This window comes from Papio anubis, chromosome 4 (assembly GCF_008728515.1).
Source record: "Papio anubis isolate 15944 chromosome 4, Panubis1.0, whole genome shotgun sequence".
Taxonomy (NCBI): Eukaryota; Metazoa; Chordata; class Mammalia; order Primates; family Cercopithecidae; genus Papio; species Papio anubis.
Genome location: NC_044979.1, coordinates 181732859 through 181753261, shown reverse-complemented (window position 1 = coordinate 181753261; position 20403 = coordinate 181732859). Strand labels below are relative to the sequence as shown.

The following is a 20403-nucleotide window of genomic DNA, read 5'->3' as shown; positions in this document are numbered from 1 at the left end:
TATTCTGTTAATTCCAGTAAAATATCAGAGACAAATTTAAATATTCATAAAAGCACTGCCAAACAGAGTGGCATAAATTTAATTGGAAGGAAATCTCCAAAATTAAAAAAACACTAAAACACCTACACCTAGCGGTAAAGCAGATCTGTAAAGCACAAAAATTATTAGTATCAATTTCAAAGTTAAAAGCATACAAAAGTTTTAAAGAAATTATTCTAGTAAGAGAGAGAAGACTTCTCTAGAAAGTTCTGTAGCCATCCCCTAAGAAAGTGCCACTAAAGCTACACCATGCATTAAAACAGACCGTGGTTACGTGAAGGTTAAATGTTTTTCTTGAAAAAAAAAATGATGATGTACATTACTGCTTATGTGAAAATAATTTCTTTGGCAGATATTGTGGCAAAGAAAAAATAACTGAAAGACTTCATGGCGAGAGTCCAAGGGCTCCAGGCCTGCCCACCTTCCCCACTGCCTAGGCTGTGACCCTACCTGACCGGAAGCGCTCATCCCTCGAGGCGGTGGGCCGAGACTTCTGCTGCTTGGGTGCAGCAGCCGTGGTCTGTGAGGGCCCAGGAATTCTATTCTCTGCTTGTAGAGATGGGTCTATTCCTGAAACACAATTTTATGGGAATACCTTGTGTGAACAATTTGCTTTTCCAATTATGAAAAAAATCCATTGAAAACAGCTTACATTTCTCATCTGTTGCATACACTCTATCAAAGAGCCTTTAATCTGGAAGTCAGTGATAGACGCATGAATGCTGTGGGTTAAGGGCAACATCCACTTCCATATTCTCCTCTCCCCACATCACCCTGCCCTGCCTCTCATGCACCATCTGTACGAAGGGTGATGATCAAACAGCTGGCCCTGTACCCTTGGCAGCACAGCACATGGCAGCTCACATCAGGGGTGGGAGCCGTGGTAGAAAGCCCTCCCAAAGCCCACTTCTGAACTGTGTTTCTAAGTCTGAAATGGCCTGTGCTGTTTGTCCCCAGCATTGTTCTACAGTGTCAGTAAACCCTGAGTGAGAAACAGCTCACCAGACCACCACTGGGGTCCACCACTAGCCCTCTGATGGAAACAGGAAAAAAGTGAAAAGGCAGAGAAGACAAGAGCGAGAGGGGCATTAGAATGATGGCTTCAGGGCACAAAGTGCTCAGAGGCTGGGACCTGCTCAGGCCAGGCCAACTGCCCTCGCTGCACTGCCCACTTGCTGTGCCTCCAAATCAGGACAAATGAAGAGCACACTGTTCTCCACACTCCTTCACCAGGCCGTCCACTCTCCGGGCAGTGGTCCCCCGGCCACAAGACACATTACAGTGAGTGAAGGAATGGGGAGCAATTGTTCAAGTCACTAAACAAAATCCCTGGTATCATTTGAACCAATTTGCTGACATTTGCAAACAGCACAAAGCAAAACCTGCAGCTGTGCTTCAACAAAAATATGCGTTTAGCTTTAGCCTTTGTTTCAAAATGTCTCATAAAATTGGCCAGCAGGAATTCCAGTCCCACTGGCTCCTCCAGCCCTAACCACTCCCTGAAGAGGCAGAGTCCATGCTGCCTCAAACCTGGGCAGGTCAGTGACTGCCCCAACAAGCGCAGTGTGGCAGAAGTGATGCTGGGTGACCTCCAAGGCTGGTCGTGAAAGGCGACACAGCTCTACCTGGCTCTCTGCAACACCACACACCAAGTCTAGAGTGTTAAGCCCCACAGTGGAGGGGCCACATGAGGACAGAGGGAGACACAGGCAGGGCTGGGGAGCCAGGTGCTGGGCAGCAGGAGTCTCCTCACCCCAACAGCCACAGCTGTGACTGAGGAGCCCTCACAGGATGTTGGCCCAGGACTTGAGCACCCAGCTCTGGCTCTGTGGACAGGGACAAGGTAACATTTGAGCTAGGCCTGCACTGCACATTTTTGAGCAGAACAGATGCTGCTGATGTTGTTCAAGTACTATGTACATTTTGGGGTGGTCAGTGCTGTGGAGAATGGGAACACTCTCTACAGAAATTGGTATTAGCCCTTCAAAATGTGAGCATACATACACACACGTGTGTGTGTGTGTGTACAAAACACATATTGAGCAGAGCCCTACTGACTTTTGGCTTTTTGTGACTGGATAAAACAACTTTAAAGTTCACAATGGACAATACCGAGTCTTACACCTTATGGATGATAGACAAGCATGCTGTAAAGTGACGTATACACAAATGGACTTCCTTACACTTGTATTCTAAAATATGCGTCCTTTTATTCTTTGAGATAGATTCATTTATTCAACAAAGATACACGACCCAATGTGAAATTACTGGATGAAGGAGTAGATATATTTTTAACTTAACAGATATGAAGAGGTAACTTTCCAAAAAGGTTACAGCAATTCACGCTCTGACAAGCAATGTATGAAAGTGCCATTTCCCCACTCTCTGTCAGCACTAGATGTTATAAAAAGTTCTAGAATTTTGCCAATGTGATAAGAGAAAAATGGTGCCTTTTAATTTGCATTTCCATATCTACCACTGAGGTTGAACAAAATTTAATATTTATTGCCTATCCACATTTCCTGTCCTTTGGATTTCTGTTATGTCACCCAACTAAAGACCCCCACTAAAAGACCAGGAAGCCTCACTCCTTGTCTGCTGTGGACACCCTGAACTGTGTACACACACAGAGCTGTGGCCTGGCGTGTAGCAGCTCAGTCATTCTGAAATGTTCTCATTTCTAGGGAGCCTATCACACCTGTCCATCTTTTCCTTTCTAGCTTCCAGGTCTCCTATCTTGCCTATGAAGACAATTCCTACTAAAAGGGGTGTTCAAATAGTCTCCTGAATTGTATGTTTTTATAATTAAAAACATATTTAGAACTTTAATTATTCTGAAGTTTATGTTCACTAATGGTGGGGAGGAGGAAGAGGGTTCTTGCCTGCAGAAAGGACAGTACCAGCTATTAACCCTTCCTCCTTCACATCCTCTCAAATCACTTCCGGACTTCTTCTCTTTCACTGACTGAGTTGTGTACTCTGCACACTGACATCCTCCTGTTGTGACTATAAAGCGTACACAATCAGGTTTAGCATCTCAAATGCCAGTCCTTTATCACCAGTGTTCTTTTTCAAAAATTGATGGGCTACTCTCAGAACTTTGCCCCTTCTAATGGGTCATTTCCAATCCTAGGTTTAGGAAAACCTCAGGCCTGGTATTCAGACTGGACTACATTATGTTCACACATTAACTCGGAATCTGCCAGTTTTATAGGATGTATTAAGTTTTTCCAGTTAGGAAACTGATATGTTTCTTCACATATTAGGGTCTTGGTTATTTCTTTCAAATAGATTTTACGATCCTAACATAGGTTCTTTCTTACTAAATGCATTAATAAGCATTTGACAGTTTGTTTTCATTATGAGTAAGATTTTTTCATATTTGAAAACAAGAAATATTGCTACAGAAAAGTCACATATTTGCCTTCTATCTTCATATCTATCAAACCAAAATCACTTACTAATTCTAACAGTTACATGAGCAGTCACATGAGTTTTTAAGGTATAAAATAATATCACCTATATTTAAAGATGATTATCTTTTGTTCTCTAATATTTATTCTGCTTTGTTTTCCGTCTCACTGCATCAGCTGTGACCACCCACATAATGTGTAATAAGAATGGGCTGGCCAGCATTTCTGTTAACTCTTTTGGAATGGAAATGGCTACAGTATCTGATTGTTTAGTTTGATGATTGCTGGTGATTTTGGACAAATGGGCTTTAAAGATATTTTAATAGTTTCCTTCAATCCCAATTTTACTCTGAGTTTGTTTTTATTTTGGATGAATAAATATCAGCACACAAAGAGCCTCATCAATCTTCTTGTTGTTGATCTGTTATAAAATATATCATACCAATACAGGCAATATAAAGCATGTATACAGTTTAAGAATATTATTAAGAAACAATCAATGTAACCACCACATAGGCTACGAAACAAAACACTCAGTGCCTTAAGGGGTCCCTGTGACCCTCTGCAATCTAACTTCCATGAGGAAATGGTGTGCTGGTTTCTGTGAAAACCATTTCCTTCTCTGTCTGGACTCACCACACAAGGTCCCTAAGTATTAACAGCTCGGTTTGGCGTCTTTTTTAAAGCTTGTACTGGCTATATGCCTTTGTAATTCCTTCCTTCATCCCTACGATGTTTACAAGATTCATTCTTGCTGATGCACGTGGGTCTTTAGCTTTCTGCTGTATGAATTCTGTTGATGGGTATTTGAGTTCTTGGCAGTTTACAGATATAATGAACATTTTTGTACAAGAGAATAAGGTGCAAACAAACAGGAGTTTCTCTAGGGCAAATATGTACCTGAAGAACTGCTGCACCTCTTCAACTTTACTATGTAATACTAGCTGCCTGCATCCTACCGATCGAATCCTCTCCAACAGGATAGCTGGCTGTGGTTACAATGTGCCTTTCTGTGATTACTAGTGAGGTTAAACATCTTTCCATTTGCTCACTGGCTATTTGGATTTTCTGTTATGAAATAACCTATTTGAATCTTCATCCATTTTTCTACTAGATTTTTTCTTATCATGTTGGGAAACTTTCTGGCTATTAAGTTTAAACTAATTAAATTAAGGGAAAGTGTGGTGGCTCACACCTGTAATCCCAGCACTTTGGAAGGCTGAGGCAGAAAACTCGCTTGAAGCCAGAAGTTCAAGACCAGCCTGGGCAACATAGCAAGATCCCATCTCAATCAATAAGCTGGGTGTGGTGGTGCACACCTGTAATCCCATGTACTCAGGAGGCTGAAGTGAGAGGACTGCTTAAACCCGGGAGTTTGAGATTGCAGTGAGCTATGATCACACCACTGTGCCCCAGCCTGAGCAACAGAGTGAGACCTTGTCTCTTATGTGCAATCATCATACATGGCTGGTGTTTCATATACTGGACAATGCAGTTAGAGAACAGGTCCGTTACTGCAAGAAGTTGTACTCGACAGCACTGCTTGGTACATTCTGGACACTAGTTCTTTTTTTTTTTTTTTTTGAGACGAAGTCTCACTCTGTCTCCCAGGCTGGAGTGCAGTGGCATGATCTCAGCTCACTGCAACCTCCACCTCCCAGGTTCAAGCAATTCTCCTGCCTCAGCTTCCTCAGTAGCTGGAACTACAGGTACGCGCCACCATGCCCGGCTAAGTTTTGTATTTTTTAGTACAGTCCAGGTTGGTTGGTTGGTTGGCCAGGTTGGTCTTGAACTCCTGACCTCATGATCCCCCCGCCTCAGCCTCCCAAAGCGCTGGGAATACAGGCGTGACCCACCGCACCTGGCCTCTGGATACTACTTATTTGTGTTACAACTATCTTCTCACACTCTGTAGTTTGTCTTTGCAATCTCTTTATGATGACGTTTGAAAAAAAGAAGTTCTTAATTTTAATGTGGTCCAATTAATCCTTTCCTTTATGGTTCCTGCTTTTTGGCACCTTTAGTGACATCAAAAAATCCTATCTTGAGATGGTGACAATTTTCCTATAAGATTTTCTAAAGGCTTTAAAGATCTTTCACATTTAGGCCGAATACATCTGGAACCGATTTTTGTCTCCAATGTCATGTGCTTTACATATGGACAAAGAACTATGCCAGCACCATGCCTGCCACACCGCTATTCCCATGTGCAAAGTCCATGCATGTATGCATCTGTCTGAGCTGTCCACTCTGTCTTAGTGACAATGGCTTTATAGTAATTCTTCATATCCTTATTGGGCCAATCTTCTCGCCTCATTCTTTTTTGAACATATTTTGGGTCTCTTGACCTTTTATACTTGGATATACATCTCAGAACTAACTTGTTAAGTTACACACACACACACACCCCTATTGAAATGATGAATGCACTGAATCTACAAATCAATCTAATGTGGCAAGAATCTTTACAATGGATGCTCTAGCCCCAGTAAGGAAATGTGCAGGCTGTTCATAATCATAAAAATAAAATAAATCCTCTTTGGGAATGAGATCTGAGATCTGTATCAAGCCAGAGCTTTAAATTATAATCTATGCCTTTGAATTTTATTATTTAATATTAGACGCATATTTTTCAAGACCAGGCTGGGCAACACAGCGAGACCCTGTCTCCATCAATAATAAACATATACCAGTGTTTAAACTTGGTTTAACATTGCTAACAAATGTTAAACTCTAAAAACAAGTTAAAAATCAAGTCTTATAAAACAATATAATTGCTATGTAACATCTGAGTGTATTGACCTTACCTTGAATAAGTGGTATATAACGTGCAAGCAGCTTTGCCCTTTTCTTTTCATACCCTTTTTGAGTGATGTCACCTAAAACAACAATGGAAAAAAGAATTACATTTCTTCTACAATTGCAAAATTTTAGAATTAAAAATTAATTCATGATTGAAAAACTGGAAACACTAATGTCTTTCCACGAAGTGATAGGACAAATAAACTATGATGGAATCATAGTATCCCATAAAATGGAATACCACTCAGCAGTAAGAAAGGAACAAACTACTGATACACACGGCAATTTGGATAGATCTCACATACATGCTGCTGAGTGAAAGAAGCCAGACTCAAAAGGCTGTATATGGAATCCTCAATTTTTAAGACATTCTGGAAAAGATACAACCATAGAATCAGAGATAGATAGTGGTTGCCAGGGTCTGGCAGTGAGGAAAGGACAAGGGAGGGGGGAAAGGACAGTGGATTCTGAGGGGTGGTGGAAAGGACAGGAGGGTGGTGGAAAGGGACAGTGGAGGGGGTGGATGGAGGGTGGTGGAAAGGGACAGTGTGGAGTGGAAAGGGACAAGGAGGGTGGCAGGAAAGGACAAGGTGGATTCTGAGGGTGGTGGAGGGAAAGGGACAGTGGAGGGTGGTGGAGGGAAAGTGGACAAGGAGGGAAGGAAAGGGACAGTGGTGGTGGAAAGGACAGTGGTGGTGGAGGAAAGGATGGATTCTGAGGGAAAGGGACAAGGGGATTCTGAGGGTGGTGGACAAGGGATTCCCAGGGTGGTGGAGGAAAGGGACAGGGGATTCTGGGAGTGGAGGAAGGACAACAGTGGATCTTGAGGGTGGTGAGGAAAGGACAAGGGGATTCTGAGGGTGGTGAGGAAAGGACAAGGGGATTCTGAGGGTGGTGAGGAAAGGACAAGGGGATTCTGAGGTGAAACTGCTCTACGTCGGGAGTGTAGTGGTGGTTACATGAGTATATGCAATTGTCAAAAATCTGTACCATTACAGAAGAGTAAGGGTGAATTTTACTGTGTATAAATAATACTTCAAATTTTAAAAATTGTGATCACCATCCCCTGGGAGCTTGCCAAAATCGCAGACTCTGAGGCCACACTCAACTGACAGAATCCAAAACTGCACTTTATTGAGACCCTCCAGTCATTCCTGTGCAGGTTCAAGCTTCACAAGTATTGCAATAAGGGACCCACGGAACACAAGTCCTCCCAGGCCAAGGGGTGTCCTTGGGAAAGGAGGAAAAAAGATGGCTGTTCCAATAAATTATCATAAGGAAAAATAGCCTGAAAACAAATTGAACCACCTAGGAATGAGGTAGGAAACGCACCATCATGGAAACACTTCTTAACCTAAGCACACTATTTGGGTTCCTACACATACCTGGAAGTTCTAACAGTGGATCTGTGATGCTTTGAAGACTTTATTTAGACCAGAAATATATATTACAATTCTCATGATTAGCCTGTCCTCTGGGTGAACATGGTGGAGTTTTTAGTGTTTTGTAAGACCTTCCTTCTCTCAAAACAAACAAGCAAAGCAGTAAGGCTGCTGTGAATCAAAAGACACAGGCTGATGTCGCTTATCGAGTACACAACTGAGTATTTCCGTTAGATGAATTCCAGGCTGATGTCGCTTATTGAGTACACAACTGAGTATTTCCTTTAGATGAATTTTTTATTGTAGGATTTGTTGTGTGAACAGATTGACACCGTTGAATATGTGACATCTAAGTCAAGCCTCAGTGGAAGCCTCTGCGTAGGCATTAATATGCCATCCTACAGAAGAAGAGCCTGAGCCACAGCCTGTGGGCCAAACAGCTGCTCTGGCCCAGAGTCTACCACAACCTCCCCACCTACTCCACCCTGCACTGCACCCAAGCCCTGCCCTCTGCACAGAGCCTCTGCTTTATGAGCTCACTTGGCTCCTCCCACACCTCTTATGCTTATCTGTCTGTCCTTCCATTTATTTATTCCCTGTGCCCCCACTGTGTTCCATCCCTTCAGACAACTTTTTTTTGCATTTAGTGTCTTTTAGACATATTTTCTTATAATTTTTTACAGTGTCTTTTGGAAACTTTTCTATAGTGTCTTTTAGAATATATTCTGCAGAACTCATGCTGCTTTGTGTCTGTGTATTTTTAATTGACCTGAATGGCATTATATTATAAATGACTGTTTTCTTCCCTAAGCCTTCCATTTTTAAAACCAACCCTTCCTCAATGCAATGAGCACACCTGATCTACTGCACTGACCTGGGTGCCCCTTGGAAGTACGTCATCCTTGTTCACCCCTCACCCTATCACTGGACACCCCCAGGTCCAGAGCCAGCCACCGCCTACACCAACACGCTCAGTGCTGCAGTGACAATCCTCATCAGGTTCAGCACATAACTGTACAATTTCACTTATTAAGTTTCAACTTGCACACAACTTTTTAAGGTTTAGAAGGCAGTAATTTTCAAATGCGCATGTGTATAGGAGAGGCAATTAACCTGCATCACAGACATATGAAATGTGGCTCTGGCTAAACTCCACTACTGCAGAAGAATCTCCCTCAGGATCACAGACGCCAAATCCGAACTAATATCACCAAGTCCTTCACGTGGCAACACAACTTCTAAAAACCCATTCTCAAAAGCACTCAACTACCCCTTCAGTTCACAGGAACAAGGATGAGTAGTGCACACTATATGTGATGGCAAATAAGGCAAAACAATCTAATTGTCTGTCACCAAAACGAAATAAATATGCTGCCAAACATCCGTACTACAGGATTCTGTCAATCTTAAAAAATAAAATAAAATCCTGTTATTTGTGGGGCCTGGGGTTAGACATCACTTACATGGATTCATGGTATCCTACTGGGTAAGAAGAGCAGGTTGAAAAACAATATATATATAGAATGATTCCATTCTGATCAAATAAAATTAAGCCTGTATATTTACTTAGTAGTTGTGTATACTTGTATATACACAGAAAATGTCCAGGAAGGATGCACAGCTAATTATTAACAGCATTTTCCCCTGTGGAGTGATTTGTCTTTGGGTAGGGTGAGAGACAGATTCATTTTTTACTTCATATACTTTTATTCTTTAAAATTTTTAGACACATAATCCTTTGTAATTAAGAATGTATGGAAGATGGTTTTGACGATGTGTAATGGCTACATAAGATGTTATTGGGGGTAACTAGATGAATTCCATGTATTATTTTTGCAACTTCAAGTCTAAAATTATTTCAAAGTAATATGTTTTAAAATATATGGAAGAGATTATGCAGAATTGTTTTCTTTTTTAGATGTCTCATAAAATTTGCCAGTGAAACCATATGGTCTTACAGGTTTATTTTCCTGGTTTTAAACTATGAAATTAATTTATTTAGTAGTTATAGGACTATTCAGGTTTTGGCTTCATTATTGATGAGTTCTGGGGGGTTGTGGCTTTCAAGAAATTGGTACCTTTCATCTAAGATGTTGAAAATAGTCATGTGGGCCAGGCGCGGTGGCTCACACCTGTAATCCCAGCACTTTAGGAGGCTGAGGTGGGTGGATCGCTTGAGGTCAGGAGTTCAAGACCAGCCTGGACAACATGGTGAAACGCCGTCTATACTAAAAATAGAAAAATTAGCTGGGCATGGTGGCACGCGCCTGTAGTCCCAGCTACTTAGGAGGCTGAGGCTGCAGAATCACTTGAACCTGGGAGGCAGAGGTTGCAGTGAGCCAAGATCACGCCACTGCACTCCAACCTGGACAACAGAGAGAGATTCTGAAGAAAGAAAAGAAACAGACAGAGAGAGAGAGGAAGGAAGGAGAAAGAGAGAACGAGAGAGAGAGAGAGAGAGAGAAAGTAGTGTCACTTAACGATGGGAGTACATTCTGAGAAATGCATTGTCAATCAATTTCACTGTTGTACAAACATCATTTGAGTCTACACACACAAACCGAGATGGTATAACCGATTGCACCGACGCCGTATGGTAGAGCCTGTTGCTCCTAGGCTACAAACCTGTACACTATGTTATTGTGCTACATGCTGTAGGCAATTGTGACACAATGGTATTTGTGTGTTTAAAATATTTAGGCCAGGCACGGTGGCTCGCACCTGCAATCCTAGCACTTTGGGAGGCCGAGGAGGGCAGATTGCCTGAGCTCAGGAGTTCGAGACCAGCCTGGGCAACACGGTGAAACCCCATCTCTACTAAAATACAAAAGATTAGCCAGGTGTGGCAGCGTGTGCCTGTAGTCCCAGCTACTTGGGAGGCTGAGGCAGGGGAATCTCTTGAACCCGGGAGGTGGAGGTTGCAGTGAGCTGAGATCGTGCAACTGCACTCCAGCCTGGGCCACAAACCAGGCTGTCTCAAAAACCAAAACAAAACAAAACAACAACAACAAAATATATATTTATAAACACAGAAAAGGTACAGTAAAAATATGGTATAAAAGATGAAAAATAATACACCTGTATAGAGAGAGCATTTAACATGAATGGGGCTTACAGGAATGGAAGTGGCTCTGTGTGAATCACTGAGGGGTGAGTGACTGTGAAGACATTACTGTACATGACTGTAGACTTAATACTCTGTACACTTAGGCTACACTACATTTAGAGAAAAACATTTTCTTTCTTCAATAATAAATTAACCTTAGCTTACTGCAGCTTTTAAAAAACGTTTTAACCTTTATAATAACACAGCTTGAGATACCAACACATTGTATAGCTGTACAAAAATATTTTCTTTCTTTATATCCTTACTTTTTCTTTTTTTTTTTTTAAGAGACAGGGTCTTGCTGTGTCTCTGAACAGACAGGCTGGAGTAGTGGCAGAATCATAGCTCACCACAGCCTGGAACTCCTGGGCTCAGGCAATCCTCCCACATCAGCCTCCTGAGTAGCCAGGACTGCAGGTGCTATTCTACCACACCCAGCCAATTTTTAAATTTTTTGTGGAGACTGGGTCTTGTCATGCTGTCTAGGCTAGTCTCCAACTCCCAGTCTCAAGCAATCTTCCCACCTTGGCTTCCCAAAGTGTTGGGATTACAGGAATGAGTCATCATGCCCAGCTTACAAGCTTTTCTGTATTCTTTAAGTTTTGTGGGGTTTTTTGTTGTTGTTGTTTTGGGGCTTTTTTTTCTTACTTTTAAAACTTTTTTGTTAAAAACTAAGACACACACATTAGCCTAGGCCTACAGAGGGTTAAGGTCATCAGTAACACTGCTTTCCACCTCCACATCTTAACCTACTGGAAGGTCTTCAAGGGTAATAACACGCATGGAAGCTGACACTTCCTATGATTACAAAGCCTTATTCTCAAATAACTCCTGAAGGGTCTGCCTGAGGCTGTTTGGCAGTTACCCTTTTTAAAATATAATAAGAATATACTCTAAAATAACAATAAAATGTACAGTAAACACAAAAACCAGTAACATTCATGTGTTATCATTACCAAGTATTATGTACAGCACATAATTATATGGACTAGATTTTTAATAGATTGGCAGCACAGGTTTGTTTACACCAGCATCACCACAAACATGTGAGTAATGCGTTGTGTTACAATGGCTACAAGGTCACTAGGTGGTAAGAGTTTTTAGTTTTGTCGTGATCTCACACAGCCACTGTTGTATATGCGGTCCATCGTTGCCTGAAACATCTATTGGGCATACGACCAGATATGGATACAGTTGTTCACAGTACTCCCTTACCATGCTTTAATGTCTGTGCACCCTATACAGATAGGCCTCTTTCATTCCTGACTTTGGTAATTTGTGTCTTTGGTAATTGGTATTTTTTCACTGTCAGTCTTGTTAGAGGTTTATCAAACTGAACCAGGTTTTGGTTCTACTGTTTTTTGTTTTTGTTTTTTTGAGACAGAGTGTTGCTCTGTCACACAGGATGGAGTGCAGTGGCGCAACTGGCTCACTGCAACTTCCGCCTCTCAGGTTCAAGCGATTCTCCTGCCTCAGCCTCCCAAGTAGCCGGGATTACAGGCGTGTGCCACCACGCCTGGCTCATTTTTGTATTTTTAGTAGAGATGGGGTTTCACCATGTGAGCCAGGCTGGTCTAGAACTCCTGACCTCAAGTGATCCAGCCCCCTCGGCCTCCCAAAGTGCTGGGATTACAGGTGTGAGCCATTGCGCCCGGCCCCACTGATTTTTTCCTATTGTTTTTTCTGTTTTCCGTTTCACTGATTTCTGCTGTTATCATTTTCCTTCTGTTAAGAAACACAAAACCATAATGAGATCCCACTATATGCCTATTCAAACAGCTAAAGCTTCAAAAATACTGACAATGTCAAGTGCTGACAAGGACTGTGAAGCAATAGAAACCCATATATTGCTGGTGGGAATGCAAAATGGTACAGCCACTCTGGAAAACAGTGTGGAAGTTCTTTATACAGTAAAGCAAACACTCACCAGATGACCCAGCAATTCCACTTGATTATCTACCCTAGAGAAGTAAAAACTTGTGTTCACATAAAAACATGTACACAATTGTTTATAGCCACTTTATTCTTAATCACCAAAAAACTAGAAACAACCCAGATGTCAAGTGAATGGATAAAGAGACTGTGACATAACCATACTATGGAAAACTCCTCGGCAATAAAGAGGAACAGACTACTGATACCTGCAAAAATGTGAATAAATTTCAAAATACATTACGCTGAGATCAAGAAGCCATTCTCGAAAGGTTACATGCTGTCTGATTCCATTTATAGGACATTTCTGAAAAGACACACCCATAAGGATAGGGAACAGATAAGCTAGGAGACCAGAAGACTGCAGAGGGATAAATGAGGAGTGTTTGGGGATGATGGTGCTGCTCTTCCTCTTTTTTGGTTTTTTATTATGTTTTAGAGTCAGCGTCTTGCTCTGCCACCCAGGCCGGAGCGCGGTAGCATAGCTCACTGCAGCCTCGAACTTCTGGGCTCAAGCAAATCAGCTTCCCAGAGTCTGAAAGGAGAGTCTGACAAAGAAGTACTTCACGCAGCTAGCAGCTGGGTGACTCCACAATGGACCAAGCGTGGCTAAGGAAGAAGCACCCCAAAAGGGCATGACACAATGGCTGGGAGCCCCAAATGCCCCACAGGTTCCAATCCACTACAGTACAGTCTGCCTTTGGTCAGGTCACTTTGACCACCTCCAAGGTGGGCACCAGCCAGAAATCAGATACACACCACAGACCTTGGACCCAAGTGAGCTGGACACAGCTGCCAGTGTTTATTCCTTTGGAAAGGTGTTGGCCTTTGCTTTGCTGCCAAAGAAGGGGTCCAGAGTCTACTAGGTCCCAACTTGGGCCACACAAGCTTACCCAGGATCCCAAAGCAAGGCCTCTGTGCCATGGCAGCTGGGAAAGCCCCCAGCTGTCACTGGACTAGACAGGTCCTACTGGAGGTGCCCACACAGAGGAGGAGGAAACAATAAAATGAGGGATGATCCATACCTGATATGGTCTGGCTCTGTGTCCTCCCGACTCAAATCTCACCTTGAACTGAAATAATCCCCATGTTCAAGGTGGGAGGGACCCAGTGGGAGGTACCTGAATCATGGGGGCAGGTTTTTCCCCATGCTGTTCTCTGGATAGTGAGTAAGTCTCACAAGCTCTGATGGTTTTATAAAAGGGCAGTTCCCCTGCACATACCCTCTTGCCTGCCACCATGTAGGATGTCCCTTTGCTTTCTTCATCTTCCGCCATGATTGTGAAGCCTCCCCAGCCATGTGGAACTGTGTGTCTGCTAAACCTCCTTCCTTTATAAATTACCGAGTCTCGTTTTACGTCTTCGTTAGCAGCATGAGAACACACTAATACAATACCTAACCACAATAAAAATTGAAGACAGATGCCACAAAAAAATATAGGCAGTCTCCAAGCTTGTGACACAGAACAACAGGTGAAGAAAATCCGTGAAGAGTAATATTTTGCATGGTGGCACCATTCACTGATAACAGTTGTTCTTATACTTAATATAAGCACGTAGAGATTTCACTTTTCAAGTCTAAAAGTTTCCAAACACAGGGGTCTTAAATATGCAGATCTAATACACAAAAGCAGAGCCTATCTGACTACAATTTAAATTATTTATGCAGCCAAGCATGGTGGCTCACATCTGTAATCCCAGCACTTTGGGAGGCCAAGGTGGGAGGACTGTTTGAGCCCAAAAGATAGAAGCCACGTTGGGCAACATAAAGAGACCCTGTCTCTACAAAAAAAAGAAAAAAACCAATTAGCTGGCTGTGATGGCACATGCCTGTAGTCCTAGCTACTAGGCAGGCTGAGGTGGGAAGATTGCTTGAGCCCAGGAGTTCGAGGCTGCAGTGAGCTATGATAGCACCACTGCACTCCAGCCTGAATAGCAGAATGAGACCTTAAAAAAACAATAACAACAAATAAATTATTATGCTTAACACTGGAGTGCAGAGATGCTTCCGCAGTAGTGTTGGAATGTCCACTGTCTCATTCATTTGTAATTAAAAGCAGACTTTAAAAATATTTAGTAAATACTCTTTTATTTCGAAGTTTTTGATAAAATATGAAAAACATGTTCATTAAACTGAATACATACACACACATAGGAACTCCATTTATGGCACTGACAAAATTATAGCACTCAGACCAACTCTTCCAATGGGAACTAAAAAGATCGCACTAAAATTTTTCTTTAAATCTAAAGACATTACAGAAGTGAAGAACTGAGGACCAAGTCAAGTCAAAAAGTAATCACCAAGTAGCTGAAGTGGGCGGAACTCTGACAGACTCAGAGAGCTCATCGAGGAGGAGGTGCCCTGGGAAGCATCCCAGGTTGTTTGTTGGGACTTAGAAGGACCATACCTTGCGTATGAGCTAAAAACAGAGCAGCACCCGTAAGGACTGGAGCCAGTTTCAAACCACTTTCTCTACATGTAGATTAAAGTGATCTTGGATTGCACGTACTCCCAACCTATCTACCTATCAGATGCAAAAGTAAGCCCTTTGTGGTCACACATTATCACTATATAGACAACGTCTGGCATTTGATCAGAGATAATTAGGTACATATGGCAGCAAGAAGCGATGACTAAAATCCATAAAAAACAATAATAGAAAGCTATACAAAATAGAACTTTAAAATAACCATAATCAATATGTTTAAGGAATTAAAAAGCAGGATTGTGAATTTAAAAAAAAAACCATAAATTCTAGAAGTGAAAAATACTGTATCTCAAATCCAGGAATAAATTTAATGAAAGGTGTGCAAGACCACTACCCAGAAACCAAAAACATTAAAACATTACTGAGATAAATTAAAGAAGACCTAAAGAAATGAAAGGATATACCACGTTCATGAATCTGAAGACTCAATACCGTCAAGTGTAATTTCTCTCCAAGTGGATCACAAGAATCAGTCTGAGTAATTCTTGAAAGTTTTTTGCATGGAAATTGACAAGCTGATTCCAAAGTACACAGGGAAATACAAAGGGCCAAGATTAGCTAAATCAAACTGGGAAAACAAAATAAAAGTAAAAGGGCAGACTTTACCAAATATGAAGACAGAATGGAGTAGGTGCTAAGATAAACAAGTGGAATAGTGCAACAACACAGCAGAAATCAGCCCAAAGCAGCAGGGGAAAGACAGCCTCTTCCAAATGTTCTGAGTCAACTAATTACCCAACTGCAATAGAAATGAAATCACTCTTCCCTCACACCATGCATAAAATTAAATTCCAGGTGAATTATGCATCTAAATGTGAAAGATGGCCGGGTGTGGTGGCTCATGCCTGTAATCCCAACATTTTGGAAGGCCAAGGCAGGTGGATCACCTGAGGTCAGGAGTTCATGACCAGCCTAGCCAACACAGTAAAACCCCGTCTCTACTAAAAAAAAAAAAAAAAAAAAATTAGCTGGGCGTGGTGGTGCGTGTCTGTAATCCCAGCTACTCAGGAGGCTGAGGCAGGAGAATCGCTTGAACCAGGGAGGCGGAGGTTGCAGTGAACTGAGATCGTGGCACTGTACTCCAGCCTGGGAGACATGACAAGACTCTGACTCGAAAAAAAAAAAGAAAGAAATACACACACACACACACACATATCTTTTTTTTTAGGCGGAGTCTCATCCTGTCACTCAGGGTGGAGTGCAGTGGCTCAATCTCGGCTCACTGCAACCTGCCCCACCCGGGTTCAAGCAATTCTCCTGTCTCAGCCTCCCAAGTAGTTGGGATGACAGGTGCCTGCCACCACGCCCGGCTAATTTTTGTATTTTTAGTAGAGACAAGGTTTCACCACGTTGGCCAGGCTGGTCTCAAACTCCTGACCTCAGGTGATTAGCCTGCCTCAGCCTCCCAAAGTGCTGGGATTACAGGAGTGAGCCACCACGCCTGGCTAAAAATATACACATATAAATCTTTAGTTGTGCTATTCTATTAGGAAAAAGGGCACGCGCTTCCTTGACTTACCATGGGAGGAGTGAGCTTAAATCAATGTTGCTAGATTTACCCAAACAATCAGAAAGGTCCTACTGGAGGTGCCCACAGGGGAAGACAAGGAGGAAGCACGAAAATGAGGAGTGACCCAGACAAAATTAAATGACCATTTTCACATATCCATGGCCTAGCAAGGACACATCAACTTCCAGATTAAGAGTGATGCCATGAGCTGGGTGCAGTGGCTCACACCTGTAATCCCAGCACTTTGGGAGGCCAAGGCAGGCAGATCATTTGAGGTCAGGAGTTTGAGACCATGGTGGCCCACGTGGTAAAACCCCATCTCTAATAAAAAATACAAAAATTAACTGGGCATGGTGGCATACACCTGTAATCCCAGCTACTGGGGAGGCTGAGGCAGGAGAATCGCTTGAACCCAGGATGCAGAGGTTGCAGTGAGCCGATTGTACCACTCCACCATTCCAGCCTGGGCAACAGAGTGAGACTGTCTCCAAAAAGAAAGAGTGATGCTATGACTAGAAGATGTTAGTGAGATTCATCCCAAATCTGCCTTGAACACCCTGGATCTGCTTCCTCCAATACTGAGCACACTTTGACTCCTACACTTACTACCCTGTCTGATGGCTGTCTCCATTTCCCTCCTTTTCCTGACTCTTCCCCATGCTAGTCTCTATGTGTGCTTCTGGGCTAGTGCCCAGCGCCTTTCTCGGGCACTCTTCTCCAAGCGGACTGTGGCGTGACGCTGATGCCAACTCTGGAGATTGCTCATCCTCTATTTGTTTCAAAAATACATTTGGGAGAAAAAAATTACTACAACATGGTATAATCATATAAGATAATACCACATGGCAGTTAGACTGAGCTAGAGCTACATGTATTAACATAATCATCATATTTTTTAAAACATAATATTAAGGTAAAAAGCAAGTTTCAGAAGGATTTATAAAGATGATTTACATAGTTTTAAAATATGCAAAAACACTATCGATTGTTTCAGGATATACGGAAATGCAATTAAATGATAAAATACCAAATTCAGGAGAGAAGTTGGGAAGATGGCACTCTCTAACGGAATTAGAGAGTGAATGGGAGTCAACTCTCTCTATAATGGTTCTTTGTAAAAAAAAAAAATGAAGCTAATGTGTCAAAATCTTCATTTTTTAAAAGTTGGGTGGCAGGTACATGGGTATGTATATCACGACTCACACAGGTTTTTGGTATGTTTGAAATATTTCACAATTAGAAAAAAATCAAACAAGAAGCAGTCATCCACATTCAGAAGTTTCTAACTCTTAAAAGACTTTCAAACTGAAGCCTGTGGCTGGCTATACTGCACTTTCCAAGGACCAGAGAGTACTTGCTCAATATGAACATCTAACATATTTTCTACAGTACTCATGAGCTTATTTAAATTATCCCTCTTAACTGAAGTAAGACCCTGAACATGCGTTCAGGACATACAGGTAGACAACAATGTCAGTGAAAGGCAACAAGACTCTTCCATAAAAATACAGCTCTTGGCTAACAAGTTTGTGTGTAAATAGATAATAAACATTTTTAAATAGCAGGTATTTAATGGAAGAATGCTTTTAAACATCACTTGGTGAGCTACAGCCACATGGTGATATAATTCTTATTAAACATTCATGATTAGAAAACTTAGATGACTAGCCTTGCAACTGAAAGGAGAACTTAGATATTATCCACTTCAATGTTTTTCCAACCTTTCAGCTGCACATCTTCTGTTCAACTGAACTCTTAGGAGGAGGGTAAGTGGAGAAGTGTCTCTGGTTGAGGCACACATAGGGCTGCTCTCTGAGTGCCCACTTCCCCCAAACAACGGTGGTACCTTCTACGGGAATACATTAGCAGACTCTGGAAAACCAATGAAAACCAGATCCCTTCTTCATTACCACCTCCTATCCTCCTCGACAACTTTGTTCAAAGGATGTACTGTCCATCTGCTTCAGATCTGCTCCAATCCTATCCTCCCTATCAGATAATCCTCACTGTTCTGATCTACCGTTCTGATTTCCCAGAATCTAGACTATGAATTCCTTTTCAATTTTGAAAACCTAGCTGGATGTGGGGGTGTGCAGCTATAGTTCCAGCTACTTGGGAGGCTGAGGCAAAATGATCACTTGAGCCCAAGCCCAAGAGTTCAAGACCAGCCTAGGCAACATAGTGAGATCTCATGTCTTCAGGAAAAAACAAACCAAAAAACAAAAAAACCTCTTCAACCATTTCAGTGAGATTTGGGGTAGTACAGTCATCTTTACCTGATGATTGGTCATGAATACTGACCCAGAAAATCCTCCACACACACTCCCCTGCCTCAGCTGCACAGATGCCCACACACACGTTCTGTCTCCTTCTTCAGTCTTCCCTGTAGTCTCTCCCTTCTCTGCCTTTCCCGTATGGATTTGGGTTCCTCGGAGTTTTTCCTAGGCTCTCTTGGCATTATTCATTTCTCCTCATGGGGTAATCATATTCACTCTAATTACTATTTATGTGCCAATGACTTCCAAATTACTAGCCAAGGCTAGAGCTTTCTACAAAGTACTAGACTCATATATCAAAATGCACTCTGGGTCCCACCTCTCAGATCTCCCAGAGCAGCCTCACACTCCTTTTGTGTTCCACGTCTTCATGAGCAGCACCACGATCTCCCAGACAGGTGTTTCAGAAACTCCAGCATCACCCTAGGCCCTCGTTTACTGCAACATCATCTCCCAGACAGGTGTTTCAAAACTCAGAGTCACCCTAGGCCCTCCTTTACTGTGTACTTCACACAAAAGCCTGCTGGTTCTACTTCTGATTGCCCTCTCCATCCTACTGGCTCAGCTCTATCCAGACTAGCAAAATCTCTTGCCCTGGATTACTGCAATGGGTTCTTCAAGCTAACTTTTCTGTCCCCCAATTTCAGACTCCTCCAATCTACTTTTCACACACTGCAGAACAATCTTTCTAAATCAAAGAGGGAGACAGAAAGAGACAAAAGAGATTACGCAGAAATGTTTTGTTAATATATATTTTTAAAAAGGTGGGGGGGGGTGTGGGAGGATTGCTGGCTCCATCATTTACTAAAGGAGATCTGTTTAAAGTAAAGCACCTGGCCAGGCGCGGTGGCTCATGCCTATAATTTCAGCACTTCGGGAGGCCAAAGTGGGTGGATCACCTGAGGTCAGGAGTTCGAGACCAGCTTGGCCAACGTGGTGAAACCTCATCTTTACTAAAAATACAAAAATTAGCCGGTCGTGGTGGTGCATGCCTGTAATCCCAACTACGTAGGAGGCTGAGGCAGGAGAATTTCTTGAACCTGGGAGGTGAAGGTTGCAGTGAGCTGAGATTGCACCACTGCACTCCAGCCTGGGTGACAGAGCAAGACTCTGTCTCTAAAATAAAATTGAAATAAAATAAAATATAAAATATAAATAAAAATAAAGCACCCAACAAAAACTACCCCCATAGCCTTTTTTTTTTTTCTTTTTCTTTTTTTTTTTCTGAGACAAGGTCTCACTGTGGCACCCAGGCTGGAGTGCAGTGGCATAATCACGGTTCACTACAGCCTCAATCTCAAGCAATCCTCCCACCTCAGCCTCTCAAATGGCTGGGATTACAGGCATGCACCAACACACCTTGCTAATTTTTTTTTTCTTTGTAGAGACAGGGTTTCCCTATGTTGCTCTGGGTAGTCTCAAACTCCTGCCCCATAGCCTTTACTTAAAAA

The 20403-nt window shown here is 42.3% G+C and overlaps 1 protein-coding gene across 7 annotated transcripts in view; it reads right to left on the bottom strand.

The window, feature by feature from the left end:
- DIP2A (disco interacting protein 2 homolog A) overlaps positions 1–20403 on the bottom strand; it is a 107537-nt gene that overhangs the window by 71265 nt on the left and 15869 nt on the right. For all 7 annotated transcript variants that reach the window (XM_021935414.2, XM_017956339.3, XM_017956340.3 and 4 more), the window contains exons 2-3: positions 6260–6331; positions 490–609 (exon numbers count right to left, since the gene is read on the bottom strand). In XM_021935414.2, the coding sequence (XP_021791106.1) occupies positions 490–609; positions 6260–6331 (192 nt within the window). The remainder of the gene's footprint in view (positions 1–489; positions 610–6259; positions 6332–20403) is intronic.